This window comes from Dermacentor variabilis, chromosome 2 (assembly GCF_050947875.1).
Source record: "Dermacentor variabilis isolate Ectoservices chromosome 2, ASM5094787v1, whole genome shotgun sequence".
In the NCBI taxonomy this organism is placed as follows: domain Eukaryota; kingdom Metazoa; phylum Arthropoda; class Arachnida; order Ixodida; family Ixodidae; genus Dermacentor; species Dermacentor variabilis.
The window spans coordinates 126,752,757-126,771,888 of NC_134569.1; the positions used below are offsets into that span (position 1 = coordinate 126,752,757).

Below are 19,132 nucleotides of genomic sequence, written 5' to 3' on the forward strand. Positions count from 1 at the left end.
AGGCAGAACAAGTGGACCGCAGCACATGATCACATGCTGGAACACAGTAGAAAATGGCATAGTTTCAGTACCTGCGCGCATGACTGCACAACCATGGGAACAAGCAGACAAAGTGGAAGTACATCTCTCTTGCTTCGGTGCGAAGTAAAACAAAGAATATGCAGACATTCTGTTTGCGTGTTCTATTATTTCTCTAAACTTGAGCCACTTTGGAAAATTATTGCTGCAGAATGCTCCCTAGAACGCATTTAACAATTTTCAGCATGTAACTGAAACTTGCTATTTGGCCTGTTGAGGGGCCCTTTAATGATTAAATTTCACTACAAAGCTGGCTCCCATGCATCCATTTCCGAAAGTTGCAACTGTTCGAGGCTGCATGTAGCAGGAATTTGTACCGTGCCTCTTGTTCCTAATGATATGCAAAGGAGCCTGCTATCTTTGTACAGGGAAGTAGAGCCACAATCGAGGGAAAGTATTGAGTGTCTTTTGAAATTGGCTTTTGTGAAAGAAAGGAGATGCACTGCTGTCTCTCATAATGTGCAAAGTGGTCACAGAGACCATCGCGAGTGTGAGAATCTGAGCCCACTGGAGCCAATGAGCTCCACCATGAAGATGGCCAGTAAAAAGGAATGCTTTTGGACAGTGACCATGTCACTGTCCAAGAGCTTCTCTCCGCACTGCCTCTCCTGTGTTCGGCTCAAGTCACCAGGAGCAAGGGGCACTAGTTTCCACTTGTACAGACCGATGGGGTGAGCACCTGGTCTGCTTGAGGGTGGACATAAGTAGGTGGGCCAGCACCTTTCGAGGACAGCGATAGAGAGAAAGTGGTGGGTCGGTATGCATGAAGTTCAAAAGCAGCCCCACCACGATGTGGCCACCTATGCCTAAAGCGTGCTGCACTGTGACATCTCCTATGAAATGGACAAATGCAATCCCCACAACATGCTGGGATATCATGAAAGCCCTGGCTTAAGTTTTGACCCCATGAAATCATCAAAAAATCATTGTGGGGTTTCGTGTGCCAAAATGTGACACCGACAGGTATTGTGGACATAGCAGCCATTTGTGCATCATACGTTTTACTGTAGGTGTATAGTGTCTGCCTGCACAATCTCTTGCAGTACACCCCGATTTCTTTGCAAGCGAAATGTGACGTCCCTACCTATATGATCAGCACACATTCCTCAGCTGCATCTTGCATTTTCGACCTGAAACTCAATTTGTTAACTGACTCTTTGCATGGCTTGAGTTACTGTTGCAGTAGTTTGCTTTGTTTCAGTCGGCGGAGTGTCCTTGTGAAATTAACACCTTATTGTGTGTTTGTGTGTGTCCTGTATAACCTTAAATTGAAAGGACAAATTCTTGAATTGCTGTTAAGCATGGTGCAGCTGCATGGTGCAGCTTCACAGCAATTAAGAGTAAGTTACATTTGGCTTCAAAAGAGAGTTCTTTTTGTGATTCTGCTAGTTAAAATCGCTTATATTTTCCCAACCAGAACCACCTGACTCGCATACCGTCATTCCATATCAAATGAATGATTTATACTTCATTGGAATAGAATTTTATTTTGAAAGATGGGTTCCAGGACAGTGTTGCTCAGATATTTTTGGTGTGTTTCGAATTGAATGATTTTGAGGCACTAATGGCAGTCTGAAGCTTCTGAATTTGCTGGAATGTTGCCTGTAATTTTCTGCTTCTATAGATAAAATGTCACTGTTGTATAGATGCCTCCTATTGATTGGTTATACATTGTGAAACTTATTAAATAATGTTTCGGAACCCAGACTTTGACATTAACACTTTTTTTTTCACATTACTTATATTCATTTGGTGTTTTTCTGCTACAACTTGTACACCAATACAGCATGTCATAAGTCACGCAAATCTAAAAAAAAAAATATTCCATGTGGCATTCATCTGACTATTGCAAACATCTTTTCTTTCCCGCAAGCAGATCTACCCCAGAAGGACTTCCACGTACACGGCATTATTGATGATGTCCATACACCTGTCAGCTGCCCGGAGACATTCCATCAATTCACAGCATCGTCGCAGCCCATGGAGTCTCCATCCAGCCAAGCCCTCATGCAGCCATCGCCTGCAAGCCTCTTTGACTCACTGCATGAGAAGGAGAACATCCCGCAGAAGATGGCAACGTCATCATCAGGGGGTGCATCGTGTGGCTCTGCGGTGACCTATCGCTGCAAGAAGCAGTGTTTGAATGGTGCTTCAACACGCTATGCCATCTATCGTGTAGACGACGAAGCGGCAGGGGCGGGGCGACCACAGCAGCGGCACTCGGAGAACGGTGTGGTTGCTGCATTGGTCAGCCGCCTGGTTGAAGGCGAGGCAGCGGCACCTCTCATTACAAGTGGCACGCGTCGACGACCCCTGTCCTCTATGGGACTCCAGCGGCGACACACCATCGGGAGCTCGCGTGACGTCAAGTTCCACCCGTTCCCGTCTGTGCGTAAGGTGCCCAGTGGCCAGCGGACAGACGACGGGGGCGAGTGGAGGAGGACTGCGAGCTTGCGGGTGGCCTCACCCGTCTGAGAGACATGGGTTGGTGACTGTGGGCAGAGACATTGCTTCTGAGGCAGAGAGCAGAACGGTGATGGCGAGAATGTTGGCCTCCCTTCTGCCACGCGACTGTACACATGCAGGCAGACAAACATATACAGGGGGAAAGGCTTGCCAGTGGTGCTTCAGGCAGGCTTTTCTGTGTAGTTTGTGCCTTGAAAATCAAGCCTGCGTGTTCTGGCACACCAAGTATAACCTTGCAGAGAAAGCCACATTCTGATGGTGTGCCTGCGTAACTGGCATATAGTAGGTTACAAGCTTTAGTGACAAGCAGGTGGGAACAATATTAGCTTAAAATTTGAAAAATAAGAAATGTGCTCTTCAGAGAGAAATTACCTAAATAATCAGTGCATTCCACAAGCCCATGCATGAGATCAACATACTCATGAAGTTTCAATATGAAGCCTGTAGTTGCCTTCTATGTAACACGATCAGCAAGGCACAAGATCTAACAGGGGTGCAAGCTTGCAATACAGTTTTCCTTATATGAAGGTGCAGGGCACCAAGTGGTGCCCTTGATAGCAAAATAATTGTTTTATATGCTTCACCAACTTAAATCTGCATAGCAAAAAAATTAGTTCTTGGGCACAATACATCATCAGCAGTGTGGACAACGGAAGTGACAGGCTATGGCAGTGGCAATGAAAGAATGTTTTGGTAGCTGATATCAATGTAACTTGGATGACAAGTTTGACAAGTTTAATGAGCATTAGTTGTGCTCAATTCTCAACTGTAAGCTCTGGAACTGGCATATCAGTGGGATTGAGAAAGACCACGGGCTTGGCTTGTGTGTGGGCAAACCGTAATGCAGGATTTCTTGGCACAGATTACTAGCTGTCAACTTTTACATGAGAGCCTAGCCTGAGGCCCCTCTGGTTCTGACAGGCACAGAATGTGAACTTCAAGGACTGCTAGGTTGTAGAAAGTTGCCCAATGAACACCTTGTGTTCAAAATGCTAGATGACATTGCTTTTCTTGTAGCTGCCCATGCTTGGGCGCCTGCAAAACAGTGAGATCTCCCTTCTTTTTTCGTCCATATCTGTTTTTCGCACTGCACACACCATTTCTTTTCATCCCTGTTCATCTCAAAGCGACTGCTTTGAAAGATGTGTTCATATTCAAACCTAATAATGTTTTTTGTGTTAGTCCAAAGGAGGTGGAGGCATTTGCAGACGGCATGTCTGCTTTTCAGATAGAACAACATCTGTTGGCGCATTGTTGTCATCTGCTGTATGATGTGTGGCTGCTGTCCATAACAGGTACTTTGTAAGCCTTGTGAGCCACACTTACAATAATGGGACAGTGTGTGTAGCAGCATTTTTCTTTGGCACTCTACCTATTGAAGTAGACTGGCTCATTATGGTTTCCGCCAGCTTTTGAGTTTTCATGCAGGATGAAGAAATTCCTGCTCATTTCCATCAACATGGGAAAGTAACTCGTTTATGGAATTCAGCTTGTAAAACAATAGTCTCAGCCACAATTCCCATGAGAACATGCAGCTGTCAGCTGTTGCTCTTCTCGACAAAAAAAAAGAAAAAAAAAAGAAATTGCATCAGAAGTGTTTGGCAGTCACAAAAACTGCTTATTAGTCATTAGCAAGAGCTGTTTCTTGCCAGCTGCTTCTTTCTTTCTTTCTTTTTGCTGCGGTTTTGCTGCATAGTTTATTCTTTTCCTGTGAAGACCTGCCAATGCGCGTTAGCATCCTTGATATGATCTCATTTCTCAGTCTTGGCATTAGCACCCAAGCTGTTAACAATAGTCTTTCAAGCAGTCTAGACAAATGTTCGCTTCTGTCCTCGGTTTTCTTTTTCTTTTGAATGACTTCAGCTTCAGAAATTTGATTTGTTATTTTGTTACTGGTATCTATGTAAGAGCAAATTTTTAGTTAGAAAAGATTATTGTTGGGTGAACATAAAACAACTGCCTGTAAGTTTTCCTGAGTAATGCATAACTTTAAAGACATGACAATTACAATGTATCAACAGTTGCATCCTGCCAGTTTTGGTTATAATGATGTTTTGTTGTCTGTAACGCTTGTACATTTAATTGTGGCTGAGCTTAAAAGTTCTCATGGTAACAAAAAGCAAAAATGTGGGGATGTCTTGTAATGGTAAATATGACAAGCATTTGTACAGGTGGTATGAGAGCATCTAAAAATTTGTTGGTTCAGGCATGACCCCATAAATTACTGAGAGCTGTAGTCATTTTAAAAACGTTTGATGGGATATTGTCCATTTCGTTATATCAAAGTCGGACTGTGTAATACCCACTTCACATTTAAGACCATCATTCGTGCCATGAATACAAAAGTTGCGTGCAGTAATGGCTTGTACATTACAGTGCTTATTGCTCTTTGGAATACAGGATACTGCAAGGGCGTGTGTCAAAGCACTGGTAGGAACAGCTTAGAATAAATTTATTTGTGCTCTAAGAAACCGGTTGTGTGCAGGCAGCAAAATGTTGGTCCATTTTAGTTGAATCAGTTGCTGCATGCAGTACACGGCTCATACATCAGTGACTGGCAACTTTCAAAGTTTGAGCTGGTGAGATTTGTCCTGGTTTACTCCCAAACACCTGCAGTTCTTCGCTTTGATGCTGTGTCAGACATGCCACGAGAGCTTATTACATGCAGTGAATCTCAAGGAGTGTGTTGCAATGGGTTAATCACTGAAACAAGAGGCCACAAAGTATATCATGCCCTGTTCAAAAAGATAAGACATGCCCATTGCGCTCCCCTTTTTGCCAATGCCTGCCACAGCGACCTAGGTGCAACAGTGGACTGTAGGTAGTTGTCTTCAAACGCGCCCTGCCTGCTGCCATCACATCTGCTGCTGCAGCGGCTGTTGTTGTCTTCACTGGTCAACCGCTGCCGTAGTGTGCATCTCGGATCCTTTGCGCATCGATGCAAGGGCTGCAAGTGTACAGTGTGTGGAGACGCATATGTGGGCACGCCGTCTCGAAGATGTAACTGTGGTTGCCGTGTGCGGACAAGCAACGTATGCTCGCCAAGCCTGGAGAACTGCCTATATGACTGGCCCTCTGGGACAGTCGCATTCGTTCTGAATGTTGGAAGTTCCTTGTGCATCCGTGTCTTCTCTAATCTTGTGTGTATGTAAGCGGGAGATCTGCAGGGATTCAAAGTGCTACCATCATCATTATGAGGAACCTTGCAGAACTTTTGTGTTGTCCCATTCCTGCCGTCTATACAGAACGAGAAAGCGGTGGCTGCTTCTAGTGCAATTATAGGGAGAGAGGACACCTCATACATTTTTCTTTCTTTTTTTTTTCCACTGTTGCTCTTTTGTGGTACAACATTATCATTGTTTATGTTGATAGCATTGCCCTTTGACAATGCCTTGCTTACGGCAGTGGTGGCGAAATGTCGCCTCTTCCTTTTGCATTGTCCCATCTTTGTGTGTGACTCATCTCAAAAGAGAGGGAGAGGGAGAGAGCTTTAGAGAGTAATATATTGTAGCTTGCAATTCCAAAGAGAGAGACTGTAATGGGAGTTGGGAAGATGGGAAATCTGGAGGAAATATTTACGTTGTCTATACTAGAGCTTAGACGCACATACGTTGTACATACAGGAGTCACGCAAACTTGCGTGCAAGTGTCTGGATGAATGTGCAACATGCCTATCGGTTTTCTGTGTTTTTTGCTCGACATGACCAGTGGAGATAGCTGACTGGAAGGTTTCAGGCCGATATTAGATTGGAATTCAAGTTAAGTGCGCATGTGTGGGATTGACTTCCTGTTGTCATTATTTTTACAACTGATGAAAGCTGAGACATTGAATGAAGGCGTTATTTCACTGCTATTCCTAAAAAATTGCACAGAAATGTTTTGAAGATAATGGCTTGGTGCTAATGATACAAGGGAGGAAAATGAACACTTTGTGCCGAAGATGTGAACAACAGTTTTATTATGCATATTGTACTATAGAAGGTGGGAGATGGAAAGTCAAGGTGATGAGCGAAATGAGAACAAGGTGAAAGCTGGAGCCAACACTTTTGACTAGTGGACTTGTCTTTTTCAAGGTAGAAGGTGCTCACCTTGTTCCTTTATCTTTCATTGGTGGAAATCCAGGGAAAACACGCAGAAGGCGGGAGATGGAAATTCAAGAAGATGAGCGAAATGAGAACAAGGTGAACGCTGGAGCCAACATTTCAACAAGTGGACTTCTTTTTTCAAGGCCTTGGAAAAGTCAAGTCCACTTGTCAAAACCTTGCCTCCAGCTTTCACCTTGTTCTCGTCTTGCTCATCATATCGCACTAAAGCGGTTCAAGAAAAAGAACAGCTGACCAGCAGCTATTTCGAAAGGATAAACATTTTGCCTGCCTGCATGCATGCTTTTGGCTTAAGCACTTGTAAATGGCATGATTTCAAGATTATACTTGTTTCGTTACTTCCTGCATGAAACACAGAACGTGCAGTGGCATCTTGGCATGCCTGTGAGCTCAAAGGTTTTTACATAGAGAGCTGTCTCTGAGCCTACTCTGGTTGTTTGCACTGTTTCCTACATAGTGTCGGCATTGATGCTGGGTGCGTTTTTCTCCTAAAACTTCTAGCTTACTTGTTTCAGCCTGCATTCTATGACACAAAGTAGTAGCACAACGCTGCCAGTTTTTATTCCTTAAAGTCGCCATTAAAGAAAGGACCTCACAAACTATTTAGCAAATATGCTTTACTTTTTTTCTTTCTTGCATGCCAAAATCGAAAATTTATTGCGAGTTTTGCATGTATATGACATGGGTGCTAATTAGCAAGTTTTGCTAGGCATCATACAAACCATATCGAACAAAAACTGGATATACCTGTAAAATATTTTAAAAACATGGCTTTTCACGTAGTCCCCTAGTAACAGAAAAGTGAATATATCACAGTGTTAAGTATAGTAAATAATTGCACCTTATTACTGAAATTTGAAAGTAGTACAGTAGACTTACGTTCAGTAAACTCTGGTTAATTCAATTTTTTTGGGTTGCTCTGATCCCGACCAAAGGTCGTCCGGCCGCCGCCCGTGCATTTCTATGGGCCCAAACGTTCGTTATTTTGAACTTAAAATTGGCATAGTAGAAGCGGTGCAAAAACAACGGCAACACAAGACTCAAGTACATAGTACAGGTGCTGAGCTAACAACTGTTGTTAATTCAGCGCCTGTCCTTTGTAATTCTCTATCTTGTGTTGTCGTTATTTTTGCTCTGCATGCTGTTACTATGAAGATAACCAACTCGCCCAGTTTTGCACTCTATTAAAGTTGGCATTCGCCAGATAATTTGAACTTGAACAGTCAGCATGCATGCGCCTGACCCCTATGGTGACCCCAATAACGACCCCTTTAGTGGCACCATCTGTCTCGGCGGAGCTTAGGGTAAAGTGACTGTGTTGGAACACATTTCATGTCCCGTCGAAAATGCCTATTTTCTGCTCACCGTAGGAAGATTTTGAAGCAATAACAGTACCTCACATTGTCTTATTATGGTGTTTACCCAATTCTAATGCATGCTTTCTGTTTTCCAATAAAATTGGCTTGGAAATAGCTTGCACGGTTCAATCGGATAGAAAACCAAAACCGCCTTCGTGCGTTCGCACGCTTTATGCATAACACAAATGTCTTGCGGCAAAGCTAACTTTAAAAGTCGCGCGGCGAATTTAATGCAGGAAAACCATGTGCCAATCTAAAAATTAAGTCGGATGCGCATTAGATTTCTACTTTGTTGGGAAACTTAATGTAATTTCTACATTAGTTTTCTACTTTGGATACTTCAAAAGTGGGCAGGTGTTTGATTCGGGGTGTGTTAGACTTGTACAAATACTGACAAATGAATCAGTGATGTGTCTTGGTGTTTTTTCTGCATCTTGATTCGACTAGCCCAATAATTCGATCAGTTCCGATGGTCCCGTCAGGGTCGAATTACTGGAAGTCAACTGTAGCGGGACGTGTAAGTGAGCATGTAGGGATTGAATCAGTTAATACACAGACTGCCGTTGTCTTTCATGAGGTGGAAGGTGCCGACGTGGTTCCTGCAGTGATCGTCTCATGCGATTATTAAACACTGGCATGTGCAGTCTGTGCAAAGGTGCATATTAAATAATCGGGAAATGGAACCTTGCGAAACGTCCACCAGTAGTTCTGTAGAGCCACGCGATGGCAGTTGTTGGGTGACATTAGCATGCCTGTTTTAAAGGAGTACTGACACACGTTTTCCTAGTTTTAGAAACTCTACTACTCACTTGAAAGGATCGCACTTGTCAATCACGAAAGTTGGGGAAATACTTGTGTATTAATTTGAAGTTTATCTCTAAATGCTATTGTGGCGTCATCAGCATTATCTTCACCTCGTAACGTTGCACAAAATTCCCAGATGCCTTGTAGCAACAAGGCTAGGTTGCTACGTGTTATTGGCTAACAAGTTGCTGATAAAAACATAATAGTGTTGCTGCACGTGCGTCTTCTGACTGCACTTGTGTGTGGCAGCTGCAGTGATCGCAGGAACCAGTTTATTGTGATGTTGTGACGTGTCTACCTCGTGGGTACTGAAACCGGTCTGTAGAAGCATGTATTGTAGTAAATTATCTGGGTTGCTCTAGATTCTAAGGTTCAGAAGGTTTTTGACCTTGGCTTAATGCAAAATACGACGGTTAGGGAACGTTGTGTTGGTACTCGTTTAAAGTGCAAGTTAGCTGCCATAATGACTGTGTGTGGGGTAAGCAGGTGTTCAAAGTATTTTCTTCTCCCCTGTGTTCTTTATGGGCCCTTTGCCAACACATCCCTGGATGTGCAGAATGGAGGTCAGGTGCCGTACTTTCTGTGCAGAGCATGTAAAACATTCCAGTCACCTTGCAGCACATGCGGCAGTGAGTTTATCATGGTGCAGGCAGCTGTGTACATTTCTCTTCCAAAGCCCGTTATGTATAGGAGGCACTTATAGCCTGATTTTTCCTTCTGTCCTCGCTCCTCTCTGGGCAAGGGATGTCGTTGCGATCTTCTTAAAAGTACGCGGTACAGGGGCTACTCATTATCTTGTGATGGACAGCGCTGCTTCAGTTTGTTTAAGTTTTTAGAGTTTAAGAGGGAGGATTAAATAAAATAAAGAATGGGTGACACAATTGTTGATGCTTAGTGTATTTATTCCTTGCATTTGTCGGTACTGTGCCGTGGCTGCATTTTAATATAGGGCACGTGCTTGTTACAAAGTGCATTTCCTTTTGTCTAGTTTCACTTCCCAAGTCTAGTTATGCTTGTGTGTGATGTGTGAAATCTCATGACGTAGCGATAAATGCCAGCCTGCAGTTGTGGTGTGCAGTATATAGACACAACACATATATTTTTTGTGCTGTTCATTTGACTGCTGTGCTTCAGGCATGAAAATAGTTGCTGCTTGTATCTGACGCCTTTTGGCGGCAGCTTTACTGTTCTGCCTGTAAAGCTGAACCTAGTGTGATAACCTTGTTCTCATCCTGTGCGGCTAGTTTACTTTGCTACGCTTGTGTGGCAGCATTCGTCATCAAACTCATATACTGGAAGCCAGGGGCACGATTTGTATTGCTTTCTTATGCCGCAGTGGCTTGTTGCACAAAAGGCAGCGACTTTCGGTATTGCAGGCCAGTGATTTTTTTTTCCTAATCTTTTCTTTTGGATGCATTTAGGTTGTGCTGTTCGTTGAATGCACTTATTTTGTAGCTTAGTCTGTTACCGTCTTGCACAGTTTCAGCTCGTGTCCTTGCCATGCTTCTCTGTATTACTACATTGTCACCACTAATGGGCCTTTGTGTAAGACTGACAGTGTTGTCTCAACAGCAGTTTGGAGTGGAAGTACAAGCTTCATGTTTTCAGTGTACAGTACTCTTGTGTGTTATTGGCAAGTCACGGACCTGGATTAGGGCACGGCTTTGCGACGGCCAAAAAGTCCATGTTACGTACTTGCACAACAATGTGCACCGGACCTTTATGAGCCAGACATCTCCCTGGTACATATCTATTGTGAACCCTTGCTTGCTCTTTACTGCAACGTATCTTAAGCTCGTGAAATACATTGGTATAAATATTATTTAGCTTGATCAGCATTGGTTCTAAGGGCATGATGTGAAGTATGTCCACCATATTCATGGATTTATTAATCCGAAGATAGTGGCTTGCTTTACAACGACGTAAAACGTGCAAAGTACGGTACTCGAGCGTTATTATTTTATGTTGCTTTACCAATGTACTGCTACTGGTTTATCAATGCCCTCTTGGCGCATCTTTATTGCCTCTCTTCCACAAATCTGCTTTAAAATCCTGGTTTCCATAGTTTGGGTGGTATTGTATGTAACTCTTTCAGATTTTTATTTCTTTCAGCATCATGGGCTTTGTTGTGTCATTCACATTATCGTGTGCAATGTGGAGTATGCCTGAATGCATGTGCTGTCCAGCTTGGATTTCCAGCTCTTTCAGAAATGTTTCAGCACTGTCTCAGTGGTGTAGTACAGGACACTGACAGATGTATCTTAAAATGCTGCTGCTGTGGTTGTCTGTTTGCTTTAGTCATCACTCATGGCTTGAAATTTCTATGTAATGAAGGTTGAGAGGGGCACTGTGGAATTCTCCATGATGGTGTGTGCATTATTTGTTCCCAGTGGATCTGATTGACCAGATAAGGGTTGGATCATGCAGGTGGTTTACCAGTAGAAGGTCTTTCACAAATGCTAAGTTGAAAAAGAGAATATGAACAGCTTCCCAGCTTTACAACCTCGCTCATTGACAAAGAATTGCATGGTGTGCATGATTGTGTGGCTGCCACTTTCACACAAATTAAGATTGTGTTGCTTGCTGGCCACACTACAAAGTGAGTGGGCTTTGCTGAATGCTGCCTCCTGCTCCTCTCTACACATGGCACAGCAAGCATCAGCCTGTCACCATTGAAAACAGATTAACTTAAAATGAGCTCTGCTTTAGAATCACGCTGGCTCTTGTGAGCAGCGTAAATTTCGCATCATGTAGATTTATGTATTTTATGTACAGATATGTAAATTCATTGAATTGAAAAATAAATTATTGACATTGAGTTGTTTGGTGGTGTCAAATAAACGGGTGCCTATTGAGGCATTTGCTTGAGCACATTTTTTTCTGAACCCTCCCCTAAGAGGCTTCCTAAAGTGGTGTCTACTATAGAGTTATTTGCAATTGCCCTTAAGTTACATGCGCAGGCAACCTCGGCAGTTCAGGTGTGTGGAGTGCACTCGCATCACATATTCGAAAAATAAACCTCTATGATGGTTAAACAGAGCAGCGATAACATGTGCCAGTGCAAGGGCAGCCAGGCGCCAAGATCCATTCTACAGTTCTGTACTTGGTTGTTTTAACGTGATTAGTATTCTTATGATACTTCACACGCTTTCCAGTATCTATGTTTCTATCTATCTGTTTAACCGTTTTTCCCGCCAAAGTGGGTCACTGGGTGGTGCATGACGCAGTTGGTAGAGCATCAAGTGGCTATGACGAGGGAACCATTTCCGAAACCAACTGTTGGACCAACTTGGGTCACTTAGTATGCAACACTAGGTATATGCCACACTTCAAGAACCTCCAGTGCCAACGTGGGTGAATGGGTTTGTGCCCTGGACATTGCCGTTCATCACTGACAAAAAACATCTGTTAAACGTTTTTCAGTGCTGGGCTGAATCGAACCGGCGTGCGCCACTCGTGGTTTTCGCGGCGGTGCCCCTAGATGGCGCAGCGTGTCCAGAGGAACATGGATGGCGCATTTCGGCAGTGGTATTACGGCGTGTCGCTACATTGCTTCAATGCTAATCCCATTAACGTCGACATTCATTGTGAGATAAGTTATGTCGTATACTACTTCTTTATATGTTCAAGCGCAATTTTCTAACTGGGCGCAGGTTCTTTGCCGCATTAAATTCATCACTTAAATGTCTGTTGACATCATCTTCGCATAGCACAATAAATCGAAGGAAACCGCTTTGGTATATTATGGTAAGTACCCGCCCGCCCATCGGTTATAATGCGTGAGGTTCCTGCTGGAGGACAAAAGTGTCGGAGCTGTCTTTAAAAAATCTAAACTGCCCCTTGAGTAGCACTTGGAGGAAGGCGATGCGGCGAGCTTCTTCCATGAGCATTACCATAGCCTCCTACATAACTTCTATGCCTGCCGAATGGATCATCGGCGAACCAATGAGATGCGGCCGTCGTTTTAAAGGGAAACTGAATAGTCTGTCGAATTCAATAAGAATTCGACAGACTATATACGGATGCGGGAAGGTTATAAACCATGTAGGTAAAATTTTGGGGGGGATTTTTCAATTAGGAGCGACATAATCGTCGGGTAAAATTCCGCTGTAGCTCCGCCCCTCGTCAAACGCCGTGCACTGCTGCTGATGCTGACGATGCGAGCGGAGACCGGAAAACGCATGCGTAGTGACGTCAGCACTGGTGTTCCGTTCCTCCACAGTCTCCGCGACCATGCCTGACCGCGCTTGTTTCTGCGTGTGCGCCGTCATAATCTGCTTCGCTCGACCCTGCATTCCTTTGTGTGTATGTAGAGTGGTAGTTGACTTGCGCAGCACCAATTGGAGTGGTGGGCCGATCATGCCGGTGTTCTGTTCAGCCTACGAATGCACAAAAACCAGCAACCGCGGCAATGTTCCATTGCTTCCCGCAAGACAAGGAGCTTGCAGCTAAGTGGGAGGCTGCTGTGAATCGAAAAAATATCAAGGGCTCAAGAACAACAGTACTGTGCTCTAACAACTTTCGTGATGACGATTACTACCAGAGTTTATCAATAATGCGTGAATGAGTGAGAGTACGACTTGCTGCTAGCAGGCTTTCTAATCGCAGAACGAAAAGGTCGGGACAACGAAAGCAAAAAGGCGGGACGAGTGCGGGCGGACGGATGGTAACTGGTCTTGGAAGACCTTATGTATACACGAACTCGTCCAAACCTGGACTTTGATTTACTGCTAGCTCCTTCGTGTTAGCATGCTGAACGAAAGGTACATGTTTATCTCCCACCCCTGATGCAGGTATTGTCACAAACTGCCGTTAATTTGCTATTCACACGTGTGTTGTGAAACAGCCTACATGCAGCTACCATAACACAGTGCAAGTGTAAAGTTTGCATGTGTTTGAAAGCCGGCTTACGCCAGGACGCTGCGCTCCCCCTCACGCACGGAGAGAAACCGGCTGTCCCATGTAGCCAACGGAATTTGCCGCCTTTACGGCTCCGGTTACGAGTAGCGTGCGGATGGCGCTCTGATGAAGGTCACTACACGTGCTAGAAGAGCTGGGAAACTTTTCCCGCATGTAAACCGTCTGTGTAGATTACCGACAGCTGGCGGTGCACAAATGTCGACGATCGCATCCCTGCTTACGTTCCACGAGGAGGCATGCAGGAGCATAACAGTACAGTTGTTTGTCCATAAACGAACTCACTGGATCGCTGAATACAGCTTTGCAAAAAACATACTCACCAAAGAACATTTCTAACACGAGGAGATGCCAACACTTTGCTTTCGTTCGCGTCGAAAGCACTGTTTGCTATCAGCATCTTTTGCTCCTTTGAGAGACCGGCTATGTATGTGTAGGGAGCAACGCTGAACTCGTCAGAGAAACGCAAGCTCTCGAAATTTACCATTACCGTCTCGCCAAACCACAGCGCCAAACCACCTTGCACCGTGCTTCATGTGTGGCGGCAGCGGTCTGTCCGGACGAACACCATTGTTGACGTCACGAGGCGCCCGACCAATCACAGGCGGAAATGAGGCGCGTGAGCTGCCCCGAGGCTGCTGCTGCACTTTTCGTTGAAATAAAATATGTTTGCACTTTCTTTCGCTCAATTTCGATGCCATAGTTGAATTCGGAGGGTTGAAAACTATTACGTACAGCTCTTCACTCATTTCTTTATGGAAAACTCTTCAGCTTCCCTTTAATGGTTTTAACTATGGCGGTGGCGTTACGTTCGTAGGGTGGTCTCGAGCACAATTTTTTAATTTTTTGGTGCTCGCTGCTGACAAAAAAAAAAAGAAAAGAAAAGAAGAAGAAGCATGTGCATCAATACCAAGAGCAGTAGCCTAATTCTACTTGCTGAATTATTGGCGAAGCTGTAGCTACACTCTAAGAACAGTTTACACCCTTTGGCTTGCCCCTTCTGCCACACAAAAATAATCGTCATCTGCCTTGATGCGTTTCCTTTCTTTATCGCTGCGAGCCCAGAACTTTCCAGTAACGAATGGCATGCGCGTTATCAGTATAGAACAGTTTACACCTTTTGGAGTGTCCCTTCTGATAACGCGCGTGCCATTCGTTACTGGAAAGTTCTGGGCTCGCAGCGATAAAGAAAGGAAACGCATCAAGGCAGATGACAATTATTTTTGTGTGGCAGAAGGGGCAAGCCAAAGGGTGTAAACTGTGCTTAGAGTATACTGCTGCCGCTACTCTGCGACGAACGTGGCCGTACCCAAGATATACTTCAGCCTCCCGTCTCCCTATGGGGCTCTTGCACTGCCCAGGGGGCGCTGCGAAAAAGGTGCTAAAAAGCGCCCTCTGTGCTAAAATGGGTCGTACCAAGCTCGGTCGTCTGCTTCGGAAAGCACGTTTACAATTGGCCTCGTGCTCCACCACTGGAAAAGCTGGCGCCACCGTCGGCGTGACGTGCTAGGAGGGATCACGTGGACAAACGGGCCGCGTCGGCTGCTTCGGGCGCGCCGAAGCGAGCTGAAAACGAGTTTAAATTCCCTCGTACGCTGCGGTCCTCATTTAGTGGCGAGATTTGCCCGCTTCGAGTGTTTCCTTTACAACGCTTGAAAGCACTACAATAGGTAGTGGCTGCCTTTGAAGGCGCACAACATGGTAGGCTACTGCTCGGTGCCGCAATGCCGGACGCACGCAACGGAGCACGGTGTCAGCCTTATTCACACGTAGCCGCAGGACAAGAAGCTGTGTGAAGCTTGGCTCGCGAAACATAAAACCGGCAAACAGTCATCAGCTACAACTCGGGTATGCAGCAAGCACAGACGCGAGGAAGATTTCTGCTACGGCGCCCCGTCTGCGATGTCCTGAAAACGCGCACTGAGACGCTCGCCCGAGTCCGCTGCCCGACTAATGTCATGACAGTTTGGTCTATGAACTTGTCGATGCTATAGATACTGGAAAGTTCAGTGGAGTAGAAAGGCAGCGGTAAGAAGCACATTTAAAAAAAGCATGGCATAGGGTCATGTTTGTGTTATGAATTAATGCACTGGATTACAAAAAAGGAGCAGCGGGGAATTGCACGCTGAGAACACCGATAAACATACAGTGCGACGCAACTCGAGAAATAGTATTGAAAGGTCAAAGAATTTAGTAGAAAAAAAAGATTGAATCGCCGCGACGGCACATCACAGTCCCCGTAGGCGTCGAAGTCTCTACAATGAAATTATTTTTGAACAGCTCTGATAGCGCCCACGCAACAATGGTTGCTTGTATACTGTCAAATGCTCATATTCTGCGGCCTAAAGCTCATGGCACGGTGCGAAAACGCGCGCGCGGAGAAATCGAAACAGTGCGCGGACAAGCATGCAGACGCGCAGTCGGTCGCTGGGAACCTGCGCGATCGCTTCATTGAGGCTTCATTCTATTACGCTCCATTTAGTTATACAGACACTATAAGAACATATTTCAGATAGTTTGCTCTCAGCGTTTACCTACCTTTCACGCAAGAAGCCGGTTCGGGAGACTCCATCGCGGCGACCGCGCGCAGTGGCGTTCACTGTACGTATTCGGTAAAGAGATAGCGTCTGTAAACGACTGTGTGCTTTCAGTTTGCCCAAGATTATTATTTAGACAGTAAGAAACTTCTCTCGTTTCGAAAGTACTTACAGAAATGTCCGGGAGAGCTCGCGCGTGGTGTTTTCAGTGAGCGCTGACAGCAAAACCTATGAGGAGCGCGCCACGTGATCCCTCATACTACGCCAGCGAGGCGTTTCCGATAGATGGCGACTCCGTAACTCCTCGCCGCCAATATGGACCCCCCCACTTTCGGTTGTGTTGTTTCACGGCCTGCAGCGAATATCGGGCGCCGAAGATTTTTTCAGGGGTGGCACGCTGCGTAAAGGCAAGAAATTATGCAGTGCCGAATACGTGTACGTCGTTCAAGAATTAGGCGGCGAAGTTTTAGCACCGTGTCAATCGCAAGTGAAGCGAGTCGCGTACGAAGTGGAACTTCAGGTAAGGTTTGCACGCTAGCTGCTAGATTCAGGCGCAGAAACGCGAGGAAATGCTTGCTATAAATGAATCCACAGCAGCGATAAGCAGGCATCATGTGTACGGAACTGCTCGAGCACACGACGACACGCGCCGCGATGTACGAACTGCTCGAGCGCACGATCGTACGCGCCGCGACAGCAGCGGTCTTTCGACATGCCGCGAAACGGCGGGCCTCCTGCAATCTTTGTTGACTGCATGCCGCTAAACAAGTAGTTACGCCTGCGTTGTAGTAGCGGCCATCTGTCCCTTTTAGTAAATGGTAATAACTGATGCAATGCATATGAGCTCGCACGTACGTGTGAATCGCGCTGCAGCGCGAGCTCGTGCGCTGCTCGCTTGATGTAGGTTTTAATGACAGCGCTCGATGTGCTGCAATCAATACTGCCTTGCTGCGCTGCCTCAACGTGCTGGCTTGAGATCAAGGATGAGCGCATCAAGGATGAGCGAGTGGAGTAGTGAATTGTCATCGAATGAGCCCGAGCATTTGTGCTCATTTGCACACACCTGGTCACTTCATCACTTCGCATCGGTCGAATTGTTAATTGTCGCTGTGGCCGGGTCTCGAATCGTGAATTACCAGCCATGCCTGCTGTCGGGACTGTAGGTGGAAAATTGGAGGACGCTTAAGCTTCGCCTTCAAGAGTGGAACGCGACAGCGTTCCCGTCGACCCGCCAAGGGGTATTGGGCTACGGCGCAGCGACTACGCGCCCCGCATCGGACGCGGTGAGCGTCGAGCAACGCAGCGTTCGGCGCGACAACGAAATGTGCGCCTGAGCAAGCGACGCACGCCTGAGCCTTAGAAACAGCTCGTTTGTAAGGCAACACCGCGTTCACTAGAGGCGCTTTTGTACCGCTTTGAAGCATCGAACTCGTGGCTCAGTGGTAACGTCTCCGTCTCACACTCCGGAGAACCTGGTTCTTGCAAGTTGTTTTTTATTCATGAAGTGCCTGCTGGGATTTATCGCTCACGGCCAACGCCGCGGACGCCGACGCCGACGACACCGAGTTTTCTGCGACACGAGCTCCTTAACGCTATCGCGTTAAAATACCGAACTTTAAAACGCAGATAATCAAGCAAGCTTCAAGACAGGTGAAGCAGTCAGCATGGCGCGATAAGTTTCGCTTACTCAGCGCGACGAACTGCAGCTATGCAGCGCGCCCGACGCTCCACTTCGTGAGGCCTTGAAGGAAAACGGTAGAATCTGATGTTGGGATTTCAGGCCTTCTTGTTCATGGCAGCCCACGACGCAGAAGTAATGGCGGTGACGCCTTTTCGAGGATGGGCTAGGTCTCTCCGGATCGGCGTCACCGATTCCTTCTGCTCCTAGCATTACGTCCCACGGCACACGGAGAGTCCGTTTTCGTTAAACTATAGGCTGCGGCGAGCTCGCAGCGTGGTCTGTGAGAAGTGACGAGCCTTTTCGCACTCGCAACAGGGCAGAAAAAAGTGCGAATCGACGCAAAACTCTGTCTAGAAACGTGCTTCGCCACAGCCAGGGTTTAATACGACCCAAGCTGGTACGACCCAGATGTCTTTTCCCGCGCCGCCACCAGGCGCCGCTACTATACCTCAAACTCCAGTGCAAGACGCCCATGCGCCAACGTTACTAGCAGCGATGCTATCATCGCTACACTGAAGCAAGAACGTTGGCCGTACCATGACAAAGCCATGTTTGACCATGATCGCCTGTGGTGTTTGGTGAGGGTTGTCGCTCCCCTACATGTGCTGATTTTTTTTTCTCTACGTAAGTGGCGCCCCCAAAGATGACGGCCGTATTGCAGTCATCCGACAGGCACAGAATGCTAGCCATGGCTGGCCATGGCATTTACCGGCATGGAAAAGAAACTACAGCGTAGCTATAGGAAGGTCTGGCAACCAGCCACACATAAACACGCTGCGTTTGGTGTCGTGGTTCGTGGTCAGTTGCGAGCGTCCGGCGCAGCTCTTTGAGCATGTTTACGGTGCTCGAGCGTTCTTTCGACTCGAAGCAGTCACCGAAGAGCAAGTTAAACTTCCTGGAAGCCTCGCACGCCAACTCTGATTACTTCGGACAGGTGAATACTTCGCTTCAAAATGTCTGTGAAGCGGGCTTGCTTGTGCGTTCGTGCAGACTAAATGCTCGCCAGAAGTATAGGATATACTTTTAATTAACACACGGGCCAGGTATATTTTCAACCAGTAAAGCTCGCCCTAATCTGAAGAACGCTTTAAAGTTGCACTACATAATGATTGGCGTATCTGTCAGTCAGCGATGGCATTTGAAACTAGCGGCGAGCTTGGCGTTTGCGGAAAACTGCATAAATAAAGA

The 19,132-nt window shown here is 46.0% G+C and overlaps 2 protein-coding genes across 10 annotated transcripts in view; both read left to right on the forward strand.

Annotated features, from left to right (window-relative positions):
* The window catches only part of LOC142572672 (rho GTPase-activating protein 23-like), a 143,043-nt gene extending 131,416 nt beyond the window's left edge, over positions 1 to 11,627 (forward strand). For 7 of the 9 annotated variants that reach the window (XM_075681957.1, XM_075681954.1, XM_075681961.1 and 4 more), the window contains one exon: positions 1,955 to 11,627. In XM_075681957.1, the coding sequence (XP_075538072.1) occupies positions 1,955 to 2,553 (599 nt within the window). In that variant the 3' untranslated portion in view covers positions 2,554 to 11,627. The remainder of the gene's footprint in view (positions 1 to 1,954) is intronic. The other 2 variants (XR_012826121.1, XM_075681962.1) reach the window with 2 other exon arrangements.
* A 6,958-nt stretch (positions 11,628 to 18,585) lies between these two features.
* Positions 18,586 to 19,132, forward strand: part of LOC142572673 (proline-, glutamic acid- and leucine-rich protein 1-like) — a 62,616-nt gene continuing 62,069 nt past the window's right edge. The window contains exon 1 of the mRNA XM_075681963.1: positions 18,586 to 18,878. Within this exon, the coding sequence (XP_075538078.1) occupies positions 18,777 to 18,878 (102 nt within the window). The 5' untranslated portion in view covers positions 18,586 to 18,776. The remainder of the gene's footprint in view (positions 18,879 to 19,132) is intronic.